Below are 27,111 nucleotides of genomic sequence, written 5' to 3' on the forward strand. Positions count from 1 at the left end.
CTCTAAAAAGCACTGGTTAGATGAACTTAGAGCGCTGCCCGGGATTATCATGTACGAAACAAATAAATCAGATAAATATGGTGGGGCCAGCCCATGGAAAGATAAAAAAAAAAATCCATCCATCCATTTTCTACCGCTTGTCCCTTTTGGGGTAATACAATTTTAAAGTGAAATTCTAAAAATAACAGGCAGCCAATAGAGAGAAACCACTGCAGAAGCGACCACTTGTACAAACCCCGTTTCCATATGAGTTGGGAAATTGTGTTAGATGTAAATATAAACGGAATACAATGATTTGCCAATCATTTTCAACCCATATTCGGTTGAATATGCTACAAAGACAACATATTTGATGTTCAAATTGATAAACTTTTTTTTTTTTTGCAAATAATCATTAACTTTAGAATTTGATGCCAGCAACACGTGACAAAGAAGTTGGGAAAGGTGGCAATAAATACTGATAAAGTTGAGGAATGCTCATCAAACACTTATTTGGAACATCCCACAGGTGAACAGGCAAATTGGGAACAGGTGGGTGCCATGATTGGGTATAAAAGTAGATTCCATGAAATGCTCAGTCATTCACAAACAAGGATGGGGCGAGGGTCACCACTTTGTCAACAAATGCGTGAGCAAATTGTTGAACAGTTTAAGAAAAACCTTTCTCAACCAGCTATTGCAAGGAATTCAGGGATTTCACCATCTACTGTCCGTAATATCATCAAAGTGTTCAGAGAATCTGGAGAAATCACTGCAGCTAAGCCCGTGACCTTCGATCTCTCAGGCTGTACTGCATCAACAAGCGACATCAGTGTGTAAAGGATATCACCACATGGGCTCAGGAACACTTCAGAAATCCACTGTCAGTAACTACAGTTGGTTGCTACATCTGTAAGTGCAAGTTAAAACTCTCCTATGCAAGGCGAAAACCGTTTATCAACAACACCCAGAAACGCTGTGGGCTTTGCTGGACCTGAGCTCATCTAAGATGGACTGATACAAAGTGGAAAAGGGTTCTGTGGTCTGACGAGTCCACATTTCAAATTGTTTTTGGAAACTGTGGACGTCGTGTCCTCCGGACCAAAGAGGAAAAGAACCATCCGGATTGTTATAGGCGCAAAGTTGAAAAGCCAGCATCTGTGATGGTATGGGGGTGTATTAGTGCCCAAGACATGGGTAACTTACACATCTGTGAAGGCGCCATTAATGCTGAAAGGTACATACAGGTTTTGGAGCAACATATGTTGCCATCCAAGCAACGTTACCATGGACACCCCTGCTTATTTCAACAAGACAATGCCAAGCCACGTGTTACATCAACGTGGCTTCATAGTAAAAGAGTGCGGGTACTAGACTGGCCTGCCTGTAGTCCAGACCTGTCTCCCATTGAAAATGTGTGGCGCATTATGAAGCCTAAACTACCACACCGGAGACCCCCGGACTGTTGAACAACTTAAGCTGTACATCAAGCAAGAATGGGAAAGAATTCCACCTGAGAAACTTAAAAAATGTGTCTCCTCAGTACCCAAACGTTTACTGAGTGTTGTTAAAAGGAAAAGCCATGTAACACAATGGTGAACATGCCCTTTCCCAACTACTTTGGCACGTGTTTCTAAGTTAATTATTATTTGCGAAAAAATAATAACATTTATGAGTTTGAACATCAAATATCTTGTCTTTGTAGTGCATTCAATTGAATATGGGTTGAAAAGGATTTGCAAATCATTGTATTCCGTTTATATTTACATCTAACACAATTTCCCAACTCATATGGAAACGGGGTTTGTAAGCAGCGGTTGGAGAGCTGAAAAAGCTGAAAAAAGATTTTCATTAGTGCAAGCGGGATGTCGCATTTAAAAGAATTGTAAAAACACCAAAATGTTTTGCAAAAGGATGACAGAACAGTCAGAGAAGCGATTTAACTCACCAAAAATGAAATAAATAAAAATGTTTTAAATTGGGAAAATGTATGGACATCCAGTTTTTTACTTCTTGTAGGCATACAAGCAGTGCTTTAGTTGAGTCCGTTTTGTAATTAAAAGGTAGATACATTTGCACATCATCTGCAAAGAAATAAAATGGGATTTCATGTATTTTTTTTTAAATATAAAAATATCCCAATAGCATCATTTTTAGGGAGATAATACTGGGCGCAAAATTGAGCCTTGAGGCACCCCACAAGTTAGAAGGACTTGCTTGGAAGAAAAATGTAAAAGGTTGACAGCGAAAAACCTGTTTGTCAGAAAAAAATGTAAGCACTTTAGGACAGTGCCTTTAAAACATGCTCATGACTCAAGTAGAAATGTTTACTACCGTATTTTCCGCACTATTAGCCGCACCTAAAAACCACAAATTTACTCAAAAGCTGACAGTGCGGCTTTTAACCCGGTGCGCTTTATATATGGATTAATATTACGATTCATTTTCATAAAGTTTCGATCTCGCAACTTCGGTAAACAGCCGCCATCTTTTTTCCCGGTAGAACAGGAAGCGCTTCTTCTTCTACGCAAGCAACCGCCAAGGTAAGCACCCGCCCCCATAGAACAGGAAGCGCTTCTTCTACTGTAAGCAACCACCCGCCCCGGAAGAAGAAGCACGCGGTGCATGCTGGGATATGTGACGTTTCATTTCCATTTGTGTGTTTATGTAAAGACCCCAAAATGGCTCCTATTAAGTGTGTTGTCTGTCTAATTATAAATAATGCAGACGAGGCGTGTTAACTGAGTTCTCAACGTTTACTCACAGCGTGCTCATAACCACATTCTAACTGCCAGCATACAACGCTTCTCAGGGCTACCGCGCATGCTCGTCACTATCGTTGCATGCTGGGTAGTGTAGTTGTTATATTTGCTAGCTCATAACATCACATTAAGAGACACGCTTACGCGCTTAATTCAATACTCGCCGTCATTCCGGGTGGATTGACAAAAGACCTCCAGCCGCTAGATATTGGTGTCAACAGGGCATTCGAAGCTAGACTGCTAACTGCGTGGGAACAATGGATGACCGAAGGCGAACACACCTTCACTAAGACAGGGAGGCAGCGCCGGACGACATTCGCCCAACTTTTCAATTCGGACAACGAAGGAGAATAATTCGAGGGATTTATGAATGAAGAATAACTTCAGAAAGTGAGCGTTATGTTTATTTTGTGTGTTGTGACATTAACGTTCGAGCAACATTATGTTGCTATTGCTCTGCACTATTTTGAATTTTACTATGTTTGTGATTGCACATTTGCGTACATTTTGGGAGTGAACAGAGTTGTTAGAACGCTGGTTTTTAATATATTATTAAAGTTTGACTGACCTATCTGACTGTTTTTTTGACATTCCTTTAGCGCAGTTAGATGCGGCTTACAACACCGGGCGGCTTATAGGTGGACAAAGTTTTGAAATATGCCGTTCATTGAAGGCGCGGCTTTTAACCCAGGGCGCCTTATGGTGCGGAAAATACGGTATTTTGTGGTCAAGAGTGTAGAATACCGCTGTCAAATCTAAAAGCAGCAGCACAACTGAGCTACCAGCGTCAGCCATTAAAAGACCCATCCATCCATCTATTTTCTTCTGCTTATCAGAGGTCGGGTCGCGGGGGCAGCAGCCTAACCAGGGAAGCCCAGACTTTCCTCTCCCCAGCCACTTCGTCCAGCTCTTCCCGGGGGATCCCGAGGCGTTCAGAGGCCAGCCGCGAGACATAGTCCCATTAAAAGACAATCATTAAAATTTATAAAAGCTTTGTTTTTCTTAGGCTTTTTGTTCGCCTTTTTGCCTTCACTCCAACAATTGTAAGTGTTAGTGCCTGCTTGTACAGAACATTAAAGAATAAAGACTATTTTTCTTACACTATGCCCCCTGTCATGGCATCTTGGGGTCACACAGCATGCCGCATCATAACAAACCGTACATTATTTTAGGGTAGGTTTATTTTAAAAGAGGGAGACAGAACGTCAACATAAAAAGTAATAAAAAAAACATCAAATACAGGTTATAAATTATTATTGACTGAGGGAAACAAGTAGCAGGGCAAGCACTGTGACCCTAGCGCGCCCGTCATGTGGCCATTAAACACACAAATGAGTCCTGTCTTTTTAAGAAAGTACTTCGTGGTCTCAATACATTGGAGGCCTGATCTACTAGATCTCAAATAACATGCACTTATAGTAAATACAGTGCAAACTAAAAAAATGCAGGTACTATTAGTGGGAATGTTGCAGATGATCTATTAAGACTGCATGCACAATTCATAACAAGTGCAAAAGTGGTGAAGACTGCCTCATTCAAATTTGGGTGCATTACCGGCAAGCAGTACCATAGAGATTGTCATTGACCTGGCATCATGCTCCAACCTGTTGTGTTTTGCTATGTTGTAGAACATGCATCATGCAACTATAATTTGTGCTTTTTTGGACATTAATAAAGCGTTCCTCCAGTGCGATCTACCAACTTTTTAACGCGTCAAAAGGTGCACACTGGGAGACACTGACACTAATTGGTGCAAAGGAATGATCTAGGCTTTGCAAGCCGTTTTTTCATATAGGAGACACAGTATATTGATTGGTTTTGGTGTCTTCTCGCTCCAAATCAGCCATTAAGTCATTCCGCAGCAGCTAAAATATGGCATTGCTGGATAGATGATATAATGACATGCACACTGCGCCTGTCAGTGTACCGATCACCACCTCGCAATGACCCCCACGCAGCCGTTTGTGCGTAACTGTGCCAGTTTGCACATGCAGTGATACTTCAACTTACATGTGTCTCAATTTACAGGTATTTTAAAACACTTGTTGTCTCTAGGTTAATTGTTATGCTTTAAATTCCGAGCAAAAGTTGAAGTTAGCCTATAGTCGCCGATAGTTGATTGATTGATTGAGACTTTTATTAGTAGGTTGCACAGTGAAGTACATATTCCGTACAATTGACACCCGAATAAGTTTTTCAACTTGTTTAAGTCGGGGTCCACTTAAATTGATTCATGATACAGTTATATACTATCAGATATATACTATCATTATAATACAGTCATCACACAAGATAATCACATTGAATTATTTACATTATTTACAATCCGGGGTGTGGAGAAAAAGAATCTACATTTTATTATTTACCTTTGATTATTAACAGTCCGGGGAGGGTGTTAGTTTAGGGTTGAAGTTGCCTGGAGGTGTACTTTTATTGCGGTTTTGAAGGAAGATAGAGATGCCCTTTCTTTTATACCTGTTGGGAGCGCATTCCACATTGATGTGGCATAGAAAGAGAATGAGTTAAGACCTTTGTTAGATCGGAATCTGGGTTTAACGTGGTTAGTGGAGCTCCCACTGGTTTTGTGGTTATGGCGGTCATTTACGTTAAGGAAGTAGTTTGACATGTACTTCGGTATCAGGGAGGTGTAGCGGATTTTATAGACTAGGCTCAGTGCAAGTTGTTTTACTCTGTCCTCCACCCTGAACCAGCCCACTTTGGAGAAGTGGGTAGGAGTGAGGTGTGATCTGGAGTGGAGGTCTAGAAGTAATCTGACTAGCTTGTTCTGGGATGTTTGGAGTTTAGATTTGAGGGTTTTGGAGGTGCTAGGGTACCAGGAGGTGCATGCGTAATCGAAAAAAAGTTGAACGAGAGTTCCCGACAGAATCCTCATGGTGCTTTTGTTGACCAGGGAGGAGATTCTATAGAGAAATCTCGTTCGTTGGTGATTACCTTGGTTGCAATTTTATCACAGGAAAGATTAGCCTCTAGAACGGAACCTAGGTAGGTGACCTCATCCTTCCTGGTGATAACAATGTCACCCACTTTTATAGTGAAGTCATTGACTTTCTTAAGGTTGATGTGGGACCCAAACAGGATGGATTCCATTTTACCCAAGTGTATGGATAGCTTGTTGTCAGCGAGCCAGGTGCAAGTTCTACAGAGTTCAGCACTGAGGATTTTCTCCACCTGTGACTTGTCCTTGTCTGATACCAGCAGGGCATAGTGAATGACAGAGTGAGTTGGAAGATCCCACCAAAAACGTCTGGTCTTACTTGCTAGCATTAGCTTATATCTAGAGAACGACATAACTTTGATTTCCAACCATTAGAACAAAGAAAGTAAATGTGAAGGAGAATGCTGAGAAAAATAATTGGATTTATTGAATAAAGAAAGAAATCATGAAAAACATGACCGATCGTGCTGGTGACTTGGCAAAGCAGTTGGAGCGTATCACTGCTCCTCTGCACTATACCGAAGTAGAACGAGTAAATAACGCCAGCCAAGGTTGTTAAAATAATATCTGAATGGCGGACATTTGAAAACATGGAGAAACAGCTGATGGCGTGTTTGACGGAGAAGGACGGAGATACCATTGAAGCCCACTCTCCAAGGTAAAGACTGTACTTTATTACACTTCATAAAAATGTTGTAGTTGTTTGTAGTACATTTCACTGCAGAAGTGCCCAAAGTGAAGCCAGCAGAACAAATATGGAGTCGTTTTGTTTGACTCACCAAAAGGTGGTATCTTTAAATTAAATATGAATTCATATTAACCTCTTTCAAGCTCACACAATCATTGATGGCATGTCCGCAAGGATAATTGGTTGCCATCTATCTATGTTGTTTGCACCAATTAAATAACTTTATTGTTTACATGTATGCTATTTGTGTTTGATAAAATCGCTGTGTTTGGCCTGCTGCAGATTGGCACATTACCATTTTGGCCCTTGGAGGCACAACACTTGGGCACCCATGGTCTATTGTATTGTTTTTGATACATTATTTCTTAAAGTTTGTTTTTCTCTTTAAAAGGCATGTTTTGTGTTAAATTTGTGCTGTTTTGGAGGAGCAAGCACTAGTATTACGTTGCTCCTCTACGATGTCGGCCGATTAATTCCAATTAATTTCGATGGAAGACATTGACTGTTTTGAAAATCGAGCACTGCCAAAGAACCAATCAAGCTTGTAAGTTGAGGCACTAATGGCCTTACAAACATGCTAAATATAGACGCAATAACAGTCGCCACAAACGCTTTCGGGATTGATGAATCACATTGCGGGTGCTATATGATTATATTTACGTCTCCTCCTCTTAGTATTGTGGGTGTTCTGACAATCAGCATACAGTATATTCTGCATATTCATGAAGTAAAACACACTGAATGGATTGCACTCCCTATTTGGCTCATTTAAGAAACACAGTCCTCTGTGGACAAGCTTAGGAGATCAGCTTTGCGTGTACTATCAAGTTTACACATGTTTTTCTCCACACAAACCTATGGTAGAAGAGGTCAATTGAGTATAAAATACACCTGTCACACAAACAATCTTCCATTCCAACCTCTACACCACAATGGACCACAAGTTTGACAAAACATCTGAATGAGTCACACAAGTCAAAATAGGAGAATGTGATGTGGTCACATGACAGCAAAATGGTGGACAGTACCGTTAGGTAAATTTCTGTTATATATATATATATATATATATATATATATATATATATATATATATATATATATATATATACATATATTGATATCTGATTTATAAAAGCCCAACAGAAAATATTTATTCTAAAACCACTGGGGGAAAGTATCACATTTAAAGTAACAAAAATGTCTAAAATGCAAAACCAGGCAACGGCTAGGAGCATGAAAATAACAAAGAGCTTGGAGCAGGACTCACCACAATAGACATTTGACAGCCTGACAAAGACTAAACAGCAAACAGAATACCAAATACACACACTAATTAAACAATTCAATATACCCGGGCTAGAGTCAAGAAGAAGAGAGCTGACTGGAGGAAACAAGGTTCAGGACAAGACACAGGTGCAACCGAAGACACAAACAAACAGGACAACCAGAAACAGATCACGACAAAAATAACTAGTGATGGTATTTGATTTGACATCTGGAATTGGTGTCATTTATTTCTTAAACTTGTTGCTTTGCCAAATCATCATTATAAGTGATACCAAATGCTGTTGGTGTCACTTATGGGTTAGAAAATGTCATCGAACATCAGAAACAATTTGATCTGACGCTGGTAACATTTATATAAGCTGCCGCTTCTCTTGACAACATGTTGCTCGAACAAAACTAGTCACGTGATGTCAGTAGCTCCAGGAGAAATAACACCTTAGGAAAAATGCTATTTAAAACACACATAAACAACTATATAACATTTATCTCATCATAATGTGTAGTAAATGTGCGCAATAATTTGGACAAAGTCTGCAGACTACATCAGGGCACTTTTTTTGACCTGGGGGCCACATTGAAAGAAAAAAATTGTGTCTGGGCCTGGTGTGTATGTATGTATATGTATGTGTGTATGTATGTATATATATATATATATATATATATATATATACATATACATATATATCAATCAATCAATCAATGTTTATTTATATAGCCCTAAATCACAAGGGTCTCAAAGGGCTGCACAAGCCACAACGACATCCTCGGTTCAGATCCCACATCAGGGCAAGGAAAAACTCAACCCAATGGGATGACAATGAGAAACCTTGGAGAGGACCGCAGATGTTGCCCGGGCGGCGTGTTTTGGATTATTGTCATGCCACGTTTCATCTGCAATGCCTTTGCTGATGGAAGGAGGTTTTCACTCAAAATCTCACGATACATGTCTCCATTCATTATTTCCTGGATCAGTCGTCCTGGTCCCTTTGCAGAAAAAACAGCCCCAAAACATGATGTTTCCACCCCCTCTGCCAAAGTTGACACCTGTCTCACATCTTCTGAAAGACTGTTTCAGATTTTAGGAGCATAAAAGTAAAATGCAGCCTAACCATGTCTTGTCCTGACTCTGGGCACCAGTAGTAGACCACCACCTGAGGTTCTCAGAGCCTGAGATGCTTCATAGGGTTCTAACATGTCAGACTTGTACTTTGGCACTAGACCATGTAAAGACTTGTATACAAGTAGAGCTGTTTTAAAGTCTATTTTCTGAGCAACAGGAAGCCAGGGCAGTGACCAAAGCACTGGACTAATATGGTCGTATTTCCTGGTTCTAGTTAGGACTCGAGCAGCAGCATTCTTGATGTACTGCAGCTGCTTTCCGGCTCATTTGGAGAGCCCAGTGAGAAGGACATCGCACCTTTCATGCTCCTATTCTTATTTCTTTGACTTTAGCAATATTATTCTTATGAAGCCACTCCTTCGTTGGCCGGGCGGCGTGTTTTGGATTATTGTCATGCCACGTTTCATCTGCAATGCCTTTGCTGATGGAAGGAGGTTTTCACTCAAAATCTCACGATACATGTCCCCATTCATTATTTCCTGTATTAGTCGTCCTGGTCCCTTTGCAGAAAAAACAGCCCCAAAACATGATGTTTCCACCCCCATGCTTCACACTACGTATAGTGTTCTTTGGATGCAACTCAGCATTCCTTCTCCTCCAAGCCCGACAAGGTGAGTTTTTACCAAAAAGTTATATTTTGGTTTCATCTGACCATATGCCATTCTCCCAATACTCTTCTGGATCATCCAAATGCTCTCTAGCAAACTTCAGACGGGACATCTGGACATGTACTGGCTTAAGCATGGGGACACGTCTGGCACTACAGGATTTAAGTCCCTGGCAGCGTAATGTGTTACTGATGGTAAAGCCTTTGTTACTTTGGTCCCAGCTCTCTGCAGGTCATTCACTAGGTCCCCCCGTGTGATTCTGGGATTTTTGCTCACCGTTCTTGTGATCATTTTGACCCCATGGGGTGAGAGCTTACTTGGAGCCCCAGATCGAAGGAGATTATCAGTGGTCTTGTATGTCTTCCATTTTCTAATAATTGCTCCCACAGTTGATTTTGTCACACCAAGCTGCTTACCTATTGCAGATTTAGTTTTCCCAGCCTGGTGCAGGTCTACAATTGTGTTTCTGTTGTCCTTTGACAGCTCTTTGGTCTTGGCCATAGTGGAGTTTGGAGTGTAACTGTTAGAGGTTGTGGACAGGTGTCTTTTATACTGATAACGGGGCCAAACGGGTACCATTAATACAGGTAAGGAGTGGAGGACAAAAGAGCCTCTTAAAGAAGAAGTTACAGGTATGTGAAAGCCAGACATCTTGCTTGTTTGTAGGTGACCAAATACTTATTTTACAGATGAATTTACCAATTAATGAATTAAAAATCCCGCAATGTGATTCCTGGATTATTTTCCCCCATTCACATGTCTCTCATAGTTGAAGTGTACCTATGATGAAAATGACAGGGCTCTCTCATCGTTTTAAGTGGGAGAACTTGCACAATTGGTGGCTGACTAAATACTTTTTTGCCCTAATGTATATATATATATACATATATAGTTAGCTGTAAAAAAAAATATGCTGGACAGTATATTTGCTTGGGTTCCTTTTTTGGGAACACGAATACAAAAACTCACAATATTTTCTGATTGAATGCTAAACATGTTGTGACAGACCACATTAAAAATTTAATGTTACAGTTCTTAACTGAATGAGACACTCAGAATATACATAAAAATGAAGAATGTGTAATTTACAATATTAACTAGGAACAATAAAACAGTGAATATTAACAATATATGAATGTCGCTCCTCCTTTACTTCTCAGACCACCTCCTCAATCGACATATTTAACAATCAAGCAAAACACAGCGAAAATGCAACAAAAACAGCTAAATATGAACACAAAGGGTAAGAAACACCTACAATCTGATATAATAACACTTTTCTGCAGAACTTTGTTCTAAAAATCTGCTTCCACGTCTGTCCCTGACACTCGTGTCTCGGGCTGGCCGCTTTATAAAAAAAAAACACATTCTCTGCTTTGTGCCTCGTCTGTTTGGAGCGGCTGTGACGTAGATTACTGTAATTACCCATATAGCACTCAAAAGCGCAAGCAGATTCCAACACTTACGGTAATTTGAAAACAGCACTGCACATCATAATGATGGCTACAGTTTCGATGTTAAAGGTCTAACAAAATTATTTGGAAACATCTGGCGGGCTGTATTTTGCCCATTTCTGCTGTAGACTGTAGAAATGACTGATTTTAACCAGTTTAAGAAACAGGACAAACACTGTTTACAGTGCATAACAAAGAAGAAGAATGAACCACATTGTCTGATAATACATTTTCCCGATTTTATCATTTAATATCATTTATTGTCTGAATTTATTCTTTCATTATTCAATATGTGATTTTGCTTTCTCATATTACAGCCTTCATTGTTTTTGTCCCTTATTTGGTGTAAGGATGAACCTTTTGAACACAATGCATTATGGATAAGGAATATAACTAAATTAACTCTGCTTCTTCCAAGTCCTTTACGTGATGTTTGACATCACTATGGAATTGCAGGAGACATAAGATTATGTTTATGTTTGTATTATGTGTATGTCCATCAGAATTCATATAAGCGTCTTTTAAAAAAATCTTTCCAACAATGGAACACATTTTTGAGACATTGAAAAACTGCAAATAAATGTACATTTTAAAACAGTATGTTTTGTATATTTGTCCAGTTGGAAGTTATGAGCATGCACTTAAAAACAGTGCAAGGTAGTTTGTACATTAAAGACCCTGTAAATAGATGTAAATGCTAAGACTGTAATTTGTGTGTAAAGCAGTTTTTTGTCACATGAATAATCCTTAATAAATTTAGTTGCTAAAATATTTTTTTTTGTAAATTTTTCCAATACAATGTTTTGAAGTGAAGGTAAATGGCCGTAATAAAAAAAAAACCAGCACAATACATTATTTGTGGCATTAAAAAACCTTTAAATAACTGTAGTTGTGGAAACAGTTATTATACATGCATATTTTTACAGTACTGAAAATGCATTACTCCACTTTTAAAGTGACACTAAATGCTCATACATTTTTTAAAGATTTATTTATCCAGTCAAATCCCAATGAGATTCAAAATCTATTTTTCAATTGAGGCCTGCTACAAACAATTGAATGAAATGTCTTTTGTCCAAAGACTGCAGTGACTTTACCATCTCTACCATCTGAGCCACACCGGTCCAACTTAAAGAGCCGTGCCGCCACAACCAAAAAAATAGTGGCAATAAGTTGTTTATGACATAAAATTTTAAAATACATTTTGCTGCTGTTTTTGTTTTTTTTTGTTATTTTTTACATATTTTTCCACAAAAAAATACAATTACTGTTCAAGTGACAGTGTCATGATCTGGCTCTGCCGCCTGTCTGCTTTTTGTTGCTGTGCCTGGTTTTCAGGCTATGGAGCAGAGCCACCTTCGCACACACCTGATACTAATTTTCTCCTGACTACTTAAGGTCTACAGTCCATTCTCGCGGCGCCAGTTGATTCCTGATGCTTCACCCTTCCAGTTGTGTTCATCTCCTCAACTCTGGCTCCTTTCACGCTTCTCGTTCTTGTGGCTCTTCCACACCTTTTGTGTGTGAACTTCATTTCTCCACACTTTTCGTGTGCGTCCACAATTGTTTTTTTCTCATTCTTTAGTGAGTGAGCTTTTTGTTAGTATTTGTATTATTTATTCTCTGCGTTCGGGTCCTGGAGTACAGGACACTGATCGCTGACTTTGTGGAGTGGTCTCAGGCAAACCATCTGGTCCTTAATGTGGACAAGACCAAGGAGCTGGTCATCGACTTCAGGAAGAGAGTGACCCCGGTGGAGCCCATCAAGATCCAGGGCCGGGAGGTGGCAGTAGTGGAGCAGTACAAGTACCTGGGAGTCCACTTGAACAGCAGACTGGACTGGAAGGACAACTTCAAAGTTGTTTACAAGAAGGGCATGAGCAGACTCTTTTTCCTGAGGAAGCTTAGGTCCTTTAATGTGTGCAACGAGCTGTTGGAGATATTTTATCAGTCTGTTGTGGCCAGTTCACTGTACTTTGCAGTGGTTGATTGGGGGAGCAGCACCAGCAAAAGGGACTCAAACCGGATTGATAAACTGATCTGGAAATCCGGCCAAACTATTGGCACGCAGTTGGAGGTGTTTGTGTCAGTGAGGGACAGGAGGACACTGGACAAACTGCTCGCCATCATGGACAATCCTGCACACCCACTCCACCTGACAATTAAGGGACAGCGGAGTTCATACTCCAACAGGCTCCTTCAACTTCCTTCCCGCACTGTGCGATTCAAGAACTCCTTCATTCCACACTCCATCCAGCTGTATAATCACTCGCCATACAGCAATAGATGACATCTGCCTATTACCTGACACCTGACATGTTAGCTACTTCTCTTTGTTTATAATGTCTATTTTCTATTTCCTGCTGGATCTACTCTCTGTTTTATGCTGCTGCTGTCACATATACTGTAATATTGTACATGGTCATTGGTATATATTGTATATATGTTATAGACATAATATAATATATCTGTATATATATTATTCTGTAGACATATTATGTACCGTATATATTCGTATATATGTTAGATTTTTTTTATCGCTATATTAGTCTATTTATACCTGCATTGTCCTTTCCATCCTTACACTTTCCATCATTGCGACTGAGCTACTACTATGTTGAACAATTTCCCTTGTGAATCTTTAAAGTTTATCTAAGTCTAAGTCTAAGTCCACTCTGGCAAAGGCCGATCGTGACAAATCAACTGGCCAACATGGACCCCTCAGAAATGGAATGCCTTCACTCTGCGCTCACTGGCTTTGGACTCTTGATAATCCCGACAGGCTGCCTTCCAGATGCTGCCTGTCGACACCTTCAACCAGCGTGTCGATAAGACGAGCACTGTGACTCACCCGGGAGGAAGTTAGGCCGGAACGGGGACCTTCCTCTCAACACCAGCGGCTATTTCTCCCACACCTCAGGAGCCCAATATCTCTCCCCCCTTCCCACCACCACCAACAGTTGACCCTATTATTATCCCTGCTATAAGACGCTACAGAGGTGCCCATGGAGCTCGGTGGAAAACCCTCCCCTGCAAAGCAAGCTCGTCGGCAGAGATTACGCTTCTGTTGTTACTGTGGAAACCCGGACCATCATACAACATTTCCAACTGCACCAGTCGTCCTCCCAGACAGACGGCGCTTGCCCCCCTGCTCCTCGCGCCTTTTCTTCTTTTGCAGGGATCAACAAGCAGCTACCAATAGATTGTGTAAGTACCCTGACTTGAACTTTCAGGAACTTTGTCGGGTAGGGAGGTAGTGTCAAGATTGTTGTGTTTATTGATTCGAGGGCAGACGGTTGCTTCATGGACTCAAACTTTGTAGATTTACATAAGATTGCTAAAATCTAACTTTGTTTCCCTACGGAGGTCTGGTCTTCAGATGGCCGTCTACTGGCAAGGGTGATGCACCAATCTATGACTTGAGCATTGCAGCTAATCACCATGAGGCAAAATGCTTCTTTATTTTTTCCATGTCAGTCAACACCAGTGTTGGGTTAGTTACTGAAAACCAGTAACTAGTTACAGTTACTAGTTACTTTATTTCAAAAGTAACTCAGTTACTAACTCAGTTACTTACACCAAAAAGTAATGCGTTACTGTGAAAAGTAACTATTTAGTTACTTCTTCTACTTTTTTTTTTAAAGCTCCCATTAATGCCCTTTTAGCCTTCATTTTAGTACTGTTATTGCACTGGAGAATAATACAATCTGTTGATCAACTTGACATACATTTGCATCACTGAACTCTGCTAAGCAATGTGCTCTACATACAACACACAAAGACAAAGATATGTTTCAAAGGGCCAATTTATTTCAGGCCAGAACAAATTGACAAAACTATTTTAAATAGCTGCAACATAACATACATAAGTAACAAACAGCATAATAACACTAACACTAACACTAATACTAACCACGTTAAACCCAGATTCCGAACTAACAAAGATCTTAACTCATTCTCTTTCTATGCCACTTCAATATGGAATGCACTCCCAACAGGTGTAAAAGAAAGGGCATCTCTATCCTCCTTCAAAACCACACTAAAAGAACACCTCCAGGCAACTACAACCCTAAACTAACACCCTCCCTTCTACATAATACCTCTTCGGATTGTAAATAATCAAATGTAGACACTTTTTCTTATACTTTCTGATCTCTCTCTCTGTGTCCACTACTTTCTATACATATCCTACCAAGTCAGTCCTACACTGTTTCAATGTCCATTTCTCTGATGATGCAATTGTTGATGACTGAAGTGTTGATACCAACCAAATCTAACCCCATATCCCACACCCCGGATTGTAAATAATGTAAATAATTCAATGTATATACCCTGATGATTATCTTGTGTGATGACTGTATTATGATGTTAGTATATATTTGATAGTATATATCTGTATCATGAATCAATTTAAGTGGACCCCGACTTAAACAAGTTAAAAAACTTATTTGGGTGTTACCATTTAGTGGTCAATTGTACGGAATCTACTTATAAAAGTTTCAATCAATCAATCAATCAACAACATAGCTGTAAACCTGGCTTCACCTAAGGAAGGCACACGTGACATACGCAGAGCCTAACCAGGCAGATTTGAATTGTTGTTTTGGGCAGTAGACGGGATTTTTGATCCAAGACACAACTTACATTTAACTAAAATGTTCTTTTCTTTGTGCTCGACAAAATAAAAGAAGTGAGAATATCTCATACTTGCCAACCCTCCCGAATTTCAGTGCCTCTCCCTGGGACAACCATTCTCCAAATTTCTCCCGATTTCCAGCCGGACTTAAGGCACGCCCCCTCCCGGTCCGTGCGGATCTGAGTGAGGACAGCCTGTCGTCACGTCCGCTTGGCCAACCAAAAAGTAACCACAGAACACTATACCGTATAGTCGTATAGTGTTCTGTGGTTACTTTTTGGTTGGCCAACGGTTTACGTTGCATTGCGCACCCCCCTCCCCTCCCCTTCCCACACCCAGACACACACACACAGAGAGCGCAGAGGAAGAATCAGAAGCACGTCTCTGCTTCGCTGCAATAAAACACACTCAGATCCTCAGTTTCTAGCCGATACTACATAAAAAATAACGTAAAATAACGCAGTAACGCATCATGTAGTAACGGTAGCTGAGTTACTGAATATAAAAAATAACGCGTTAGATTACTAGTTACCGCCGAAACTAACGGCGTTACAGTAACGCGTTAGTCCCAACACTGGTCAACACTCATTGTATAATGTCTTCCCTGGCTCAAACTTAAAAATCCCAGTATCAATTAAAGCAGAACCACCATTTGGAATTCAAGCATTTTTTGCCACGCTAATTGTTTGTGTTCGCTGTTTCCACGGCGGCCATGCCAAGCCATGTAGAAGAGACCATTAACCTGTCGGGGGGCTACTTGCCGAATATCACGACCTAATAAAGACCGGGCTCAGTCCCTTCCCCCACATCGTCCTTATGACTGTTTCATCCATGTAATATGTCATATTCGGAACAGTCTTCATTAAGTGACTATATTTCCTCGCGGCGGGTCTCATTCGCCCCTCTTCCTCTCCATTGGGGGCCTTTAATTTTTAATTTTTTCATTGAAAAAACAGACAAATCTTGAGAATGGTGTACGATGCTCTCACCAAGACTAAGGTCCTTGACAACGCTCCTGCAGGGAAGCGGTTTGTCCCTTTTGAACTGAGGTCTGAAATCCTGCAGTGGGGACACGAATCTAAAGTGTCTTTTCATCCTGCAGTGAAGCACACTTTGTTCTTGGTCTCACAAAGATTCTGGAGGCCAACGATGGGAAGAGATTTCAAGGACTTTGTCAACGCCTGCCTTGTCTGTGCCAGAGGCAAGGCCTCTCCTTCATCGTCCTCCACCCGGTCTTCTCCATCCACTACCCATTCTGTCAAGACCATGGTCCCACATTGCATTTGACTTCATTACAGGCCTTCCAGTTTCTCGGGGCAACTGTCATTCTCAATGTGATTGACCGATTTTCAAACATAGAACACTTCATTCCCGTCTAAACTACCTACATCCCCAGAGACTGCTCAATTATTGGTCAAGCATGATTTCCGCATCCATGGTATCCCTCTGGACCTGGTCTCTGACAGGGGACCCCAATTTGCATCCCAAGTAAGGAAGGCTTTTTGCAAGGCATTGTGAGCAACCCGAAGCATTTTGTCGGGATATCATCCTCAGACCAATGGCCAGACGGAGTGGGCTAACCACGACCTGGAGGCGGAACTTGCTGCATTTTCTACCTACACCCTTAATCCTGGTCCTCCTACCTCCCTTGGGTGGAGTACATTAGCAAGTCCCTCACCTCCTCGGCTACAGGTATGTCTCCTTTTAAAGTCACCTACAGTTACCAGCAGTCTCATTTTCCTTCCCAGGAATCGGAGAACGCAATTCCATCCGTCCACTTGTATATTTGCCTAGCTCATCTGGTGTAACAGGACACAAGAGCAGCTTTGTCCCATATGGCTGCTCGAAACCGTATGGCTGATCGCCATAGGACACCTGCCCGATCGCCATAGAACACCTGCCCCCACGTATCAACCTGGACAAGTGGTCGGGCTTACCGTTGGCTGGCTTCTTCAGGAATCTTTCTCCCAGTTTCTTGGGGCCCTTCGAGATCACCAGGATCATCCCATTTCCAACCTAAAACCACCAGTCCGCTGTGGCCTCCTTCAATGCCTCCTCCTCCTTCCTGCATGATCGGTGGTCACTCAGCTTACACGGTGAAGGCCATTTTCGATTCCAGAAGGCGGGGCAGGGGAGTTCAGTATGTGGTCAACGGGGAAGGGTACGGTCCTGAAGAACGCTCATGGTCTCCAGCTCCTGTATCCTCCATTCATCCCTTATGCGTGACTTCCACTCTCTCCATCCTAAATAAAACGGGTAGACTGCCAAGGGCCGCCTTACAGGGGAAGTTATGAAGGGCGGAGCCACCTTTGCACACACCTGATACCCATTTCCTCCTGACTACTTAAGCTCTCCAGTCCATTCTCTCAGCGCCAGTTGATTCCTGATGCCTCACTCTTTTAGTCGTGTTTATCTCCTCTGCTCTGTCTCCACTCACACTCCTCATTTCTGTGGCTCTGTCCCGGGGCTGCCATGTAGGATTTTTTTTTTGTGACAGTAAAACAACTTTAAATAGGTATAGTTCCTTAAACAGTATTTTCTCATATTATTTTAGAGCAAAACAAATCCATTATCCTTGTAGGTTTTGTGTGTGTTTACCTCATTAAATGTTTCGTGTTAGCAGTGATTTGAAAGCTACTTGGAAAATGTAGTAAACTAAGCTACTACTTTGTAGTTACTCTTGAATAGTTTTGCTAAACATTAATATATGCTTGATGAAACATAATTATAGGCATGAGTGCATGTATGTATACGTGCATGTGTATGTACAGTATGTTTGTATGTAAGTTTGTGTGTGTAGATGTATGTACCGTGTGTGAGTGTATGTATGTACAAACCCGTGACCTTCGATCCCTCAGGCTGTACTGCATCAACAATCGACATCAGTGTGTAAAAGATATCACCAAATGGGCTCAGGAACACTTCAGAAACCCACTGTCAGTAACTACAGTTGGTTGCTACATCTGTAAGTGCAAGTTAAAACTCTCCTATGCAAGGCGAAAACCGTTTATCAACAACACCCAGAAACGCCGTCGGCTTCGCTGGGCCTGAGCTCATCTAAGATGGACTGATACAAAGTGGAAAAGTGTTCTGTGGTCTGACGAGTCCACATTTCAAATTGTTTTTGGAAACTGTGGACGTCGTGTCCTCCGGACCAAAGAGGAAAAGAACCATCCGGAGTGTTATAGGCGCAAAGTTGAAAAGCCAGCATCTGTGATGGTGTGAGGGTGTATTAGTGCCCAAGACATGGGTAACTTACACATCTGTGAAGGCACCATTAATGCTGACAGGTACATACAGGTTTTGGAGCAACATATGTTGCCATCCAAGCAACGTTACCATGGACGCCCCTGCTTATTTCAGCAAGACAATGCCTAGCCACGTGTTACATCAACGTGGCTTCATAGTAAAAGAGTGCGGGTACTAGACTGGCCTGCCTGTAGTCCAGACCTGTCTCCCATTGTAAATGTGTGGCGCATTATGAAGCCTAAAATACCACAACGGAGACCCCCGGACTGTTGAACAACTTAAGCTGTACATCAAGCAAGAATGGGAAAGAATTCCACCTGAGAAGCTTAAAAAATGTGTCTCCTCAGTTCCCAAACGTTTACTGAGTGTTGTTAAAAGGAAAGGCCATGTAACACAGTGGTGAACATGCCCTTTCCCAACTACTTTGGCACGTGTTGCAGCCATGAAATTCTAAGTTAATTATTATTTGCAAAAAATAATAAAGTTTATGAGTTTGAACATCAAATATCTTGTCTTTGTAGTGCATTCAATTGAATACGGGTTGAAAAGGATTTGCAAATCATTGTATTCCGTTTATATTTACATCTAACACAATTTTCCAACTCATATGGAAACAGTGTTTGTATGTATTTGTGTGCATAAATTACTGTTTCAACAGAAACCACAGTGGCAAAATGACAATTATCTGGCCAAAGGAGAAGTGCAAAACATTTGTCTCACAAAACAGACATTAACAAAGTCCATCTCTACATGAACGGAAATTAATACAATTGAACATATTTTTATACCAGTGTGGAACTAAGCTGCATGGGTTGACAAATGAACAGAAAACAGGCGAAAAAAATATGTTTTAGGAACTCACGTCAATATTCCACCATTCGTGAGACAATTACTCACAATGTCCCACAAACTGCAAAAGGCCAAAATGCTTGCCCTCACTCTTCTTAATCTTCTACACCAGTGTTTCTAAAACTGTGGTACATGTACCACTAGCGGTACGCATGCTTCATCAATGGTACGCTAAAGAATCACTTGATTAAAAGACAGTGTTGTATTTTCCTATATTCAAACACAGTGTTAGCATTCAAACTATGTGTGATAATACAGTGGCCAAACATATGAAATATACTTGTTAAATAAAACCTCTACCTTGTTTTTAATGAATATTTTGGCCTACTATGCTACTGTATTTAAATGTTGGTCATTATGGTAGTACTTGAAGAGCCAAGTGTTTATTGAGGTGGTAAAAAGACTTTGAGAAGCATTGTTCTACATGCAATAATTCCGTTGAGAAACTGTTGACTTTTTTTTTTTTTTTTTTTTTTTTGTGTCCTGTCCAGCTTCTCAGGCAAATCATATAGTTGATGTAGATGCCCATGTCGGCTGTTCAGATTTACTTTACAAAAGAGAAGTGTAGGATACTTCTCTTGTTGCCTTATTTGTATTTGACTTTATTAAATGTATTTATATTATCATTTAGTGCAGCCGGGCCGGAGCAGGAGGGGATAGAAAGAGAAAAAAAAAGAAGACAGAGGGGGAAATTGTGGGGACAAGAGGGGGATTAGACAGAGAGACAAAAACAACAACATCAAACAACAACAACAACAACAATAGAGCAACATCAGCAAATATGACATGTACAAATATGATGGTAAAAGTGATAGCAAATAAGCAGTTAGCGAAAAATAAAAAATAATACAGAAATGACAATGAGCATTATTACACTACAAATGGATCAATACAAATACCAATAGAAATAGCGCTATTGATAATGAACAATACCAATAATTTACCTTTATTATCAACAATACAGTTGTTTAAATGCAACAATACATATACGTAATGATAACTTGAGATATGAAAGAATGCAGAAAAATGGAGGGGAAGAAAGAGAAGCAACCTACATTGACCTTGTAGATTGTTATAGTCACAATAGGTTAAGCTTTGTCAGTGTGCCATGTGTTACACCCAGTTTACCCTAGGGCAACAACGTTAATATATGTTTGATGAAACGTGATTATGTGCATGAGTGTAAGTATGCATATGTACTTGTATATGTACAGAATGTGTATATGTGTTTGTACAATGAATGTATATGTACAGAATGTGTATATGTGTTTGTACAGTGAATGTATATGTACAGTATGTGTATGTGTATGTTTGTATATTGAATGTGCGTGTGGATGTACGAACATTAGGTAGGTAAATATGTACTGTATTTGTGTATGTATGTGGGAAACTGTTGACTTTGATTGCACAACACATTGGAAATTGCCACAAATGCGTCGAAACCGACAGCTATGTTTACTTCTGTAAACACTGCATCACTAGTGACGTATGATGAGTCACGATTGGCAAATGTTTTGCCTTAACCTTAGCCAATCGTGACTAATCATTTATAACTTAACCAATCATTATTTATATTATTTGTATCTGTGGACATTCTCATTCATCCATGTCGTTGAATACGTCCGATTTTTCTTTTTCCCCCTTGGACATGCAGTCCATTTGCTCTCTTTGTAGCGGATAGCATTTAAAGGACGCTACCTTGATAAAAAAAATAGCTAAGCTACAGGAATCGCTACCGGTTCAAAAAGGAGCAATGCTACCGCCACGCTACTGGGAAATGTAGCCAGACTACGTAGCATTGCTACTTGTAGCGTACTACTGCCCAACACTGCATGTAAGTGTCTTAAAGGCCTACTGAAACCCACTACTACCGACCACGCAGTCTGACAGTTTATATATCAATGATGAAATCTTACCATTGCAACACATGCCAATACGGCCGGGTTAGCTTACTAAAGTGCAATTTTAAATTTCGAGCGAAATATCGTGCTGAAAACGTCTCGGTATGATGACGTCAGCGCGTGACGTCGCGGATTGTAGAGGACATTTTGGGACAGCATGGTGGCCAGCTATTAAGTCGTCTGTTTTCATCGCAAAATTACACAGTATTCTGGACATCTGTGTTGGTGAATCTTTTGCAATTTGTTCAATGAACAATGGAGACAGCAAAGAAGAAAGCTGTAGATGGGAAGCGGCAACACCGGCCCTAACCAATCTGGCGCCCTAGGCAACATTTTAGGTGGCGCCCCCCACCCCCACATCGGCAGTGAAGTGTATATACTCACAAGAAACCGAATAGCTTTGTCTTTGACCTTTTTTTTTTTTACTTACAACTATACCTAATATATAAAGGGGTGGAAAAGTGACTATTACCTGCAGGACAAACATTAGCTAACCAGAAGGCAATAACAATGTAAACAAAAAACACCTGCTTAAAATATCTAATACAAATGTCCCAGAGGAATGTAGGTGGGAGTACTGTAATTACCTAACGTTACATTATTATTTTCCATAACAATTTAGCCCCCTCCACAATATTAACCCGACGTTAAAACAGAACTAGCTATTTATTGATTAGCAATTGCCGACTCATGTAACATTAGCTTAATGCTAAAAAGCCAGGTTACTATCACATTCTGTAACAGACAAATAATTTCATGTAGGCTAACGTTACCTACCTGCTACCTCTGACTTTTTCTCGTTTCTCCTCCTCTTCTTTTCTCTTTTTTCTTCCCTGGGCACCTGACAGTTTTGGCCGTTTTGACATCTTGTGTTGATTTTTTGATGTGGTGACGTCCAAATGATGGACGGCGCCCTTAGCATTTGCCTATACGGCCTATGCCACGGGCCGGCCCTGGGAAGCGGTGTATTGCGGCAGGTACGTAACTTTGGGGACTTTGGGGAAATATATGTGCTGTATGAACTTTGGGGAGGTGAACGGTACTTTGGGCTGTGGGATTGAGTGTGTTGTGCAGGTGTTTGAGTTGTATTGTCGGGTTATATGGACGGGAGGGGGGAGGTGTTTGTTATGCGGGATTAATTTGTGGCATATTAAATATAAGCCTGGTTGTGTTGTGGCTAATAGAGTATATATATGTCTTGTGTTTATTTACTGTTTTAGTCATTCCCAGCTGAATATCAGGTCCCACCCGCCTCTCACAGCATCTTCCCTATCTGAATCGCTCCCACTGCCCTCTAGTCCTTCACTCTCACTTTCATCATCCAAAAATCTTTCATCCTCGCTCAAATTAATAGGGAAATTGTCGCTTTCTCGGTCTGAATCGCTCTCGCTGCTGGTGGCCATGATTGTAAACAATGTGCAGATGTGAGGAGCTCCACAACCTGTGACGTCATGCGCATATCGTCTGCTACTTCCGGTACAGGCAAGGCTTTTTTATCAGCGACCAAAAGTTGCAAACTTTATCGTCGATGTTCTCTACTAAATCATTTCAGCAAAAATATGGCAATATCGCGAAATGATCAAGTATGACACATAGAATGGACCTGCTATCCCCGTTTAAATAAGAAAATCGCATTTCAGTAGGCCTTTAACCATTGTATATACAAAACAGAACATTTTTTATTAGCTTCGTTTGTTGTTTTGTAGTTAGCTATTTAATTAAGCATTCATTGTCAGCACGGTGGTACAGGGGTTAGTGTGTGTGCCTCACAATACGAAGGTCCTGGGTTCGATACCCGGGCTCGGGGTCTTTCTGTGTGGAGTTTGCATGTTCTCCACGTGACTGCGTGGGTTCCCTCTGGGTACTCCGGCTTCCTCCCACCACCAAAGACATGCACCTGGGGATAGGTTGATTGGCAACACTAACAATTGGCCCTAGTGTGTAAATGTGAGTGTGAATGTTGTCTGTCTATCTGTGTTGGCCCTGCGATGAGTTGGCGACTTGTCCAGGGTGTACCACGCCTTCCGCCCGAACGCAGCTGAGATAGGCTCCAGCGCCCCCCGTGATCCCAAAAGGGACACGCGGTAGAAAATGGATGGATGGATGTCACTTGGGAATTTTATATTTCAACCCTGGCGTATTGTTGGTGAAAACAAAACTGTTTTTCTTGTTTTAAAATCTACTAACCATGGTGTTGATAACATAAACAATATTATAAGACGCCAAGCCAATGTGTGCTACATGCTACAAGAACACAAACAATTTTGTGGTATTGAGTAAAATAATTATGTTGAAAAATACTTTGAAAGGAGGGTGTACTTACCACTTTTTTGTTTTCTTGAGCGCTTTGTTCCTGCAAGTCAAAGGACGTCAGTCAACGGGACCAAACAATTATAACATTGATGCATTCAAATATATTCTTTTCCTTGTAACTTTTACGTCTCTTTCCCTGAGATTCACAGCTTTGGTGGGGACTATATTTCATTCGCTTCTCCACAGTTACTTTCATAATAGAAAGCAAAATCAAAATACAGAGATGTCAAAAATGAATGTGATTGCTCCTCCACCAGCGATGCAGAACACAGAGGAAAAATGGTAAACGTGACCATGTTGTAATAGAAATGAAGGACTGGTCGCCCCCTATTATAGTGTTAGGTCAAATTCTGGTTAGGGCCTTCATATGTTAAGAACAGTCACTGGGTGGAGAAAACCGTGCTATTGCTATACATAGGTAGATGTTATCCTGCTGAAACCATGGCAACATTTTTGCTTGCTTTTGGTGGCTCAGGAGGTCTGCGGGGGAACAAGCGCATGCAAAACTCACAAAAAAATAACATCTCCTAGAACTCCCATGTGGACGGCTCCTCTTCCCCTTCCTCACATAACATCAAGTCTTGTTTTATTTCCTTAGGGTGGCTTAAAACAGGCTCTCCCTTAAGTCTGGACTTAAGATATACATACATTTTAAAAATAAAATAAATTAAGTTAAACAATAATTAACTAATTGGTTATAAAATACAATATATATATATATATATATATATATATATATATATATATATATATATATATATATATATATATATATATATATATGTCCTAATAAGGTTATCCAAAAAATAGTGCTCGATACCGTAGTAGAGCGCAATATATGTATGTGTGGGGGAAAAAAATCACAAGACTATTTCATCTCTACAGGCCTGTTTCATGAGGGGGGGTACCCTCAATCGTCAGGAGATCTCCTGACGATTGAGGGTACCCCCCCTCATGAAACAGGCCTGTAGAGATGAAATAGTCTTGTGATTTTTTTTCCCCACACATACATATATATATATATATATATATATATATATATATATATATATATATATATATATATATATATATATATATATATATATATATATATATATATATATATATATATATATATATACAGTATATATATATATATATTATATATATATATATACAGTATATATATATATATATGTATATCTGTATATATACACACACACATATATATATATATATATATATATATATATATATATATATATATATATATATATATATATATATATATATAGGATATATATATGCGTGTGTATGGAATAATATACATAAAATATATTGAAATTAAGAAAAATGATTGAAAAGAAGGACATATTTAAAAGACATATTTATAAAATATTTGTATTATTTATCAAATATTGTGTGTATCTATAATATAACATATGTGTTGCTAGGTATAAGGTGTCCCTTAAATCTGGACACATAATATACACATATTATGCCAAAAAAGGTAAAGTCAATCAACAAGTAATTGATAAAAAATGTATTTTATTTTAAAGTGTGTTACATTACATAATTGTAAGAAATGTTTTTAATTTCCCAATATACTATCTATATTTGTATTTAATTAATTTGAATATATTTATGATACAAAATATGTAAATGAAAATATATTTTTAAAATAAATAAAATACAATAAAACTAATAAAATTGAGACTATTGATCAAATATGCATACAAAAATATATATTTTTTTATATGGTATATGTTATCATTATTAGTAGTAGTATTATCATTAAATATTATTTCCAATGTTTTTATAATTGTATAATGTATGCATGTTTGCCTATTTGTACAATAGGGTTCTGACGTGGGTGGGCCAGTGATATTCTCTTATTGAACTGCAGGGGTGTCCAAAGTGCGGCCTGAGGGACATTTGCAGCATGCAGCTATTTTTTTTTTTTTTAACCTGCATAACATTTTCACCTATAACACAAATATACTATGTATAGTAATGTTTTCTGTACATACACTATACAGTATTTAAGGGGCCTGTTTGATACCTTTCCGCAAATACCAACAGGGCGCTAACATTCCAATGTGTTTTAGGTGGACAATTGATACACTGATACAAACATGTGCATGTGTGCAAAGCATCACCAACTGTATTGCAATTGCTCCTCAAAATTTGCATTTGGTTTGCACACATACACTGTATGTGAGTGAGTGAGTGAGTGAGTGAGTGAGTGAGTGTGTGTGTGTGTGTGTGTGTGTGTGTGTGTGTGTGTGTGTGTGTGTGTGTGTGTGTGTCTGTGAGTGTGTACGTGCATGTGTGGGTTAGGAGATTGGGCTAACAAACACCAATACAACATGCACATGCCTTCAACACGATAGACTATATTGCAATCATTCCTCTGCAGTTACATTTAATGTGCACACATGCGCAGTATGTGCTTCTTCATGTGTGTGTGTTGGGGCGGGGGCACTAACAAACACGTGAGCACATGCACGTAGCCGATTGTAGTAAAATTGCTCTCTGGGTGGTAAGTGCACGCACACATTTGCATGTTTAGGAAGGGAGTGTTGGGTTATAATTGGTACATGTGTGCAGCATCACTGACTGCATTGCAATTGCTCCTCTGCAGTTACATTTTGCAAAGTGTGTTTGTGCTGTGTCGGTGGATTGGGCTAACAAACTCAGAGCAAAACACATCCATGCAGTGTACATCTTAGGTACCCACGAGTATGTGTGTGTTTGGGGGGGTCTGGGGATAATCATGCCGTCCTACCATGAAGGCTCGCCGAGTCGAATGCAATTGCTCCTCTTACGTTCAGTGTGCACACATGCACAGTGTGTGTAATATTGTGTGTGTGTGTGTTGGAGCCTTGTCGATAATTTATAGACACAGGCGATTGCTCCTCCACAGTTACATTTCACAAACGATAATATCAGAAGGCAATAAAAAAAACCTCCAAAATAATCCACAAATTCAAAATAAAGACATGTTATTTAATGAAGGCAAATGCTCCTCTGCACATGTTATAGAGAACAGATAATAATTCGTTAACATGTAGGCAGAAATGACATGTTGTCATTTCATCCACAAGATACGAATATTTAGTTGAATAAAAACACAATGCGTAGATTGTACTGTATATAGATACAGTAGACTAGTGTGTTCTATATGAAAGTGTTGTTAAATTATGTTGTCTGGTGCTAAAATAAAATATTAATTATTTATGATTACAATTAGAGATGTCCGATAATGGCTTTTTTGCCGATATCCGATATTGTCCAACTCTTAATTACCGATTCCGATATCAACCG

At 39.9% G+C, this 27,111-nt stretch overlaps 1 protein-coding gene across 3 annotated transcripts in view; it reads right to left on the reverse strand.

The window, feature by feature from the left end:
* The window catches only part of LOC133617981 (sodium-driven chloride bicarbonate exchanger-like), a 121,582-nt gene that overhangs the window by 93,014 nt on the left and 1,457 nt on the right, over window positions 1-27,111 (reverse strand). For all 3 annotated transcript variants that reach the window (XR_009817098.1, XM_061978424.1, XM_061978440.1), the window contains exon 2: window positions 23,813-23,842. Coding sequence is in view for 2 of the 3 variants with exons in the window: in XM_061978424.1 (XP_061834408.1) it covers window positions 23,813-23,842 (30 nt within the window). In the remaining variant the exon portion in view is untranslated. The remainder of the gene's footprint in view (window positions 1-23,812; window positions 23,843-27,111) is intronic.

This window comes from Nerophis lumbriciformis, linkage group LG01, assembly GCF_033978685.3.
Source record: "Nerophis lumbriciformis linkage group LG01, RoL_Nlum_v2.1, whole genome shotgun sequence".
Taxonomy (NCBI): Eukaryota; Metazoa; Chordata; class Actinopteri; order Syngnathiformes; family Syngnathidae; genus Nerophis; species Nerophis lumbriciformis.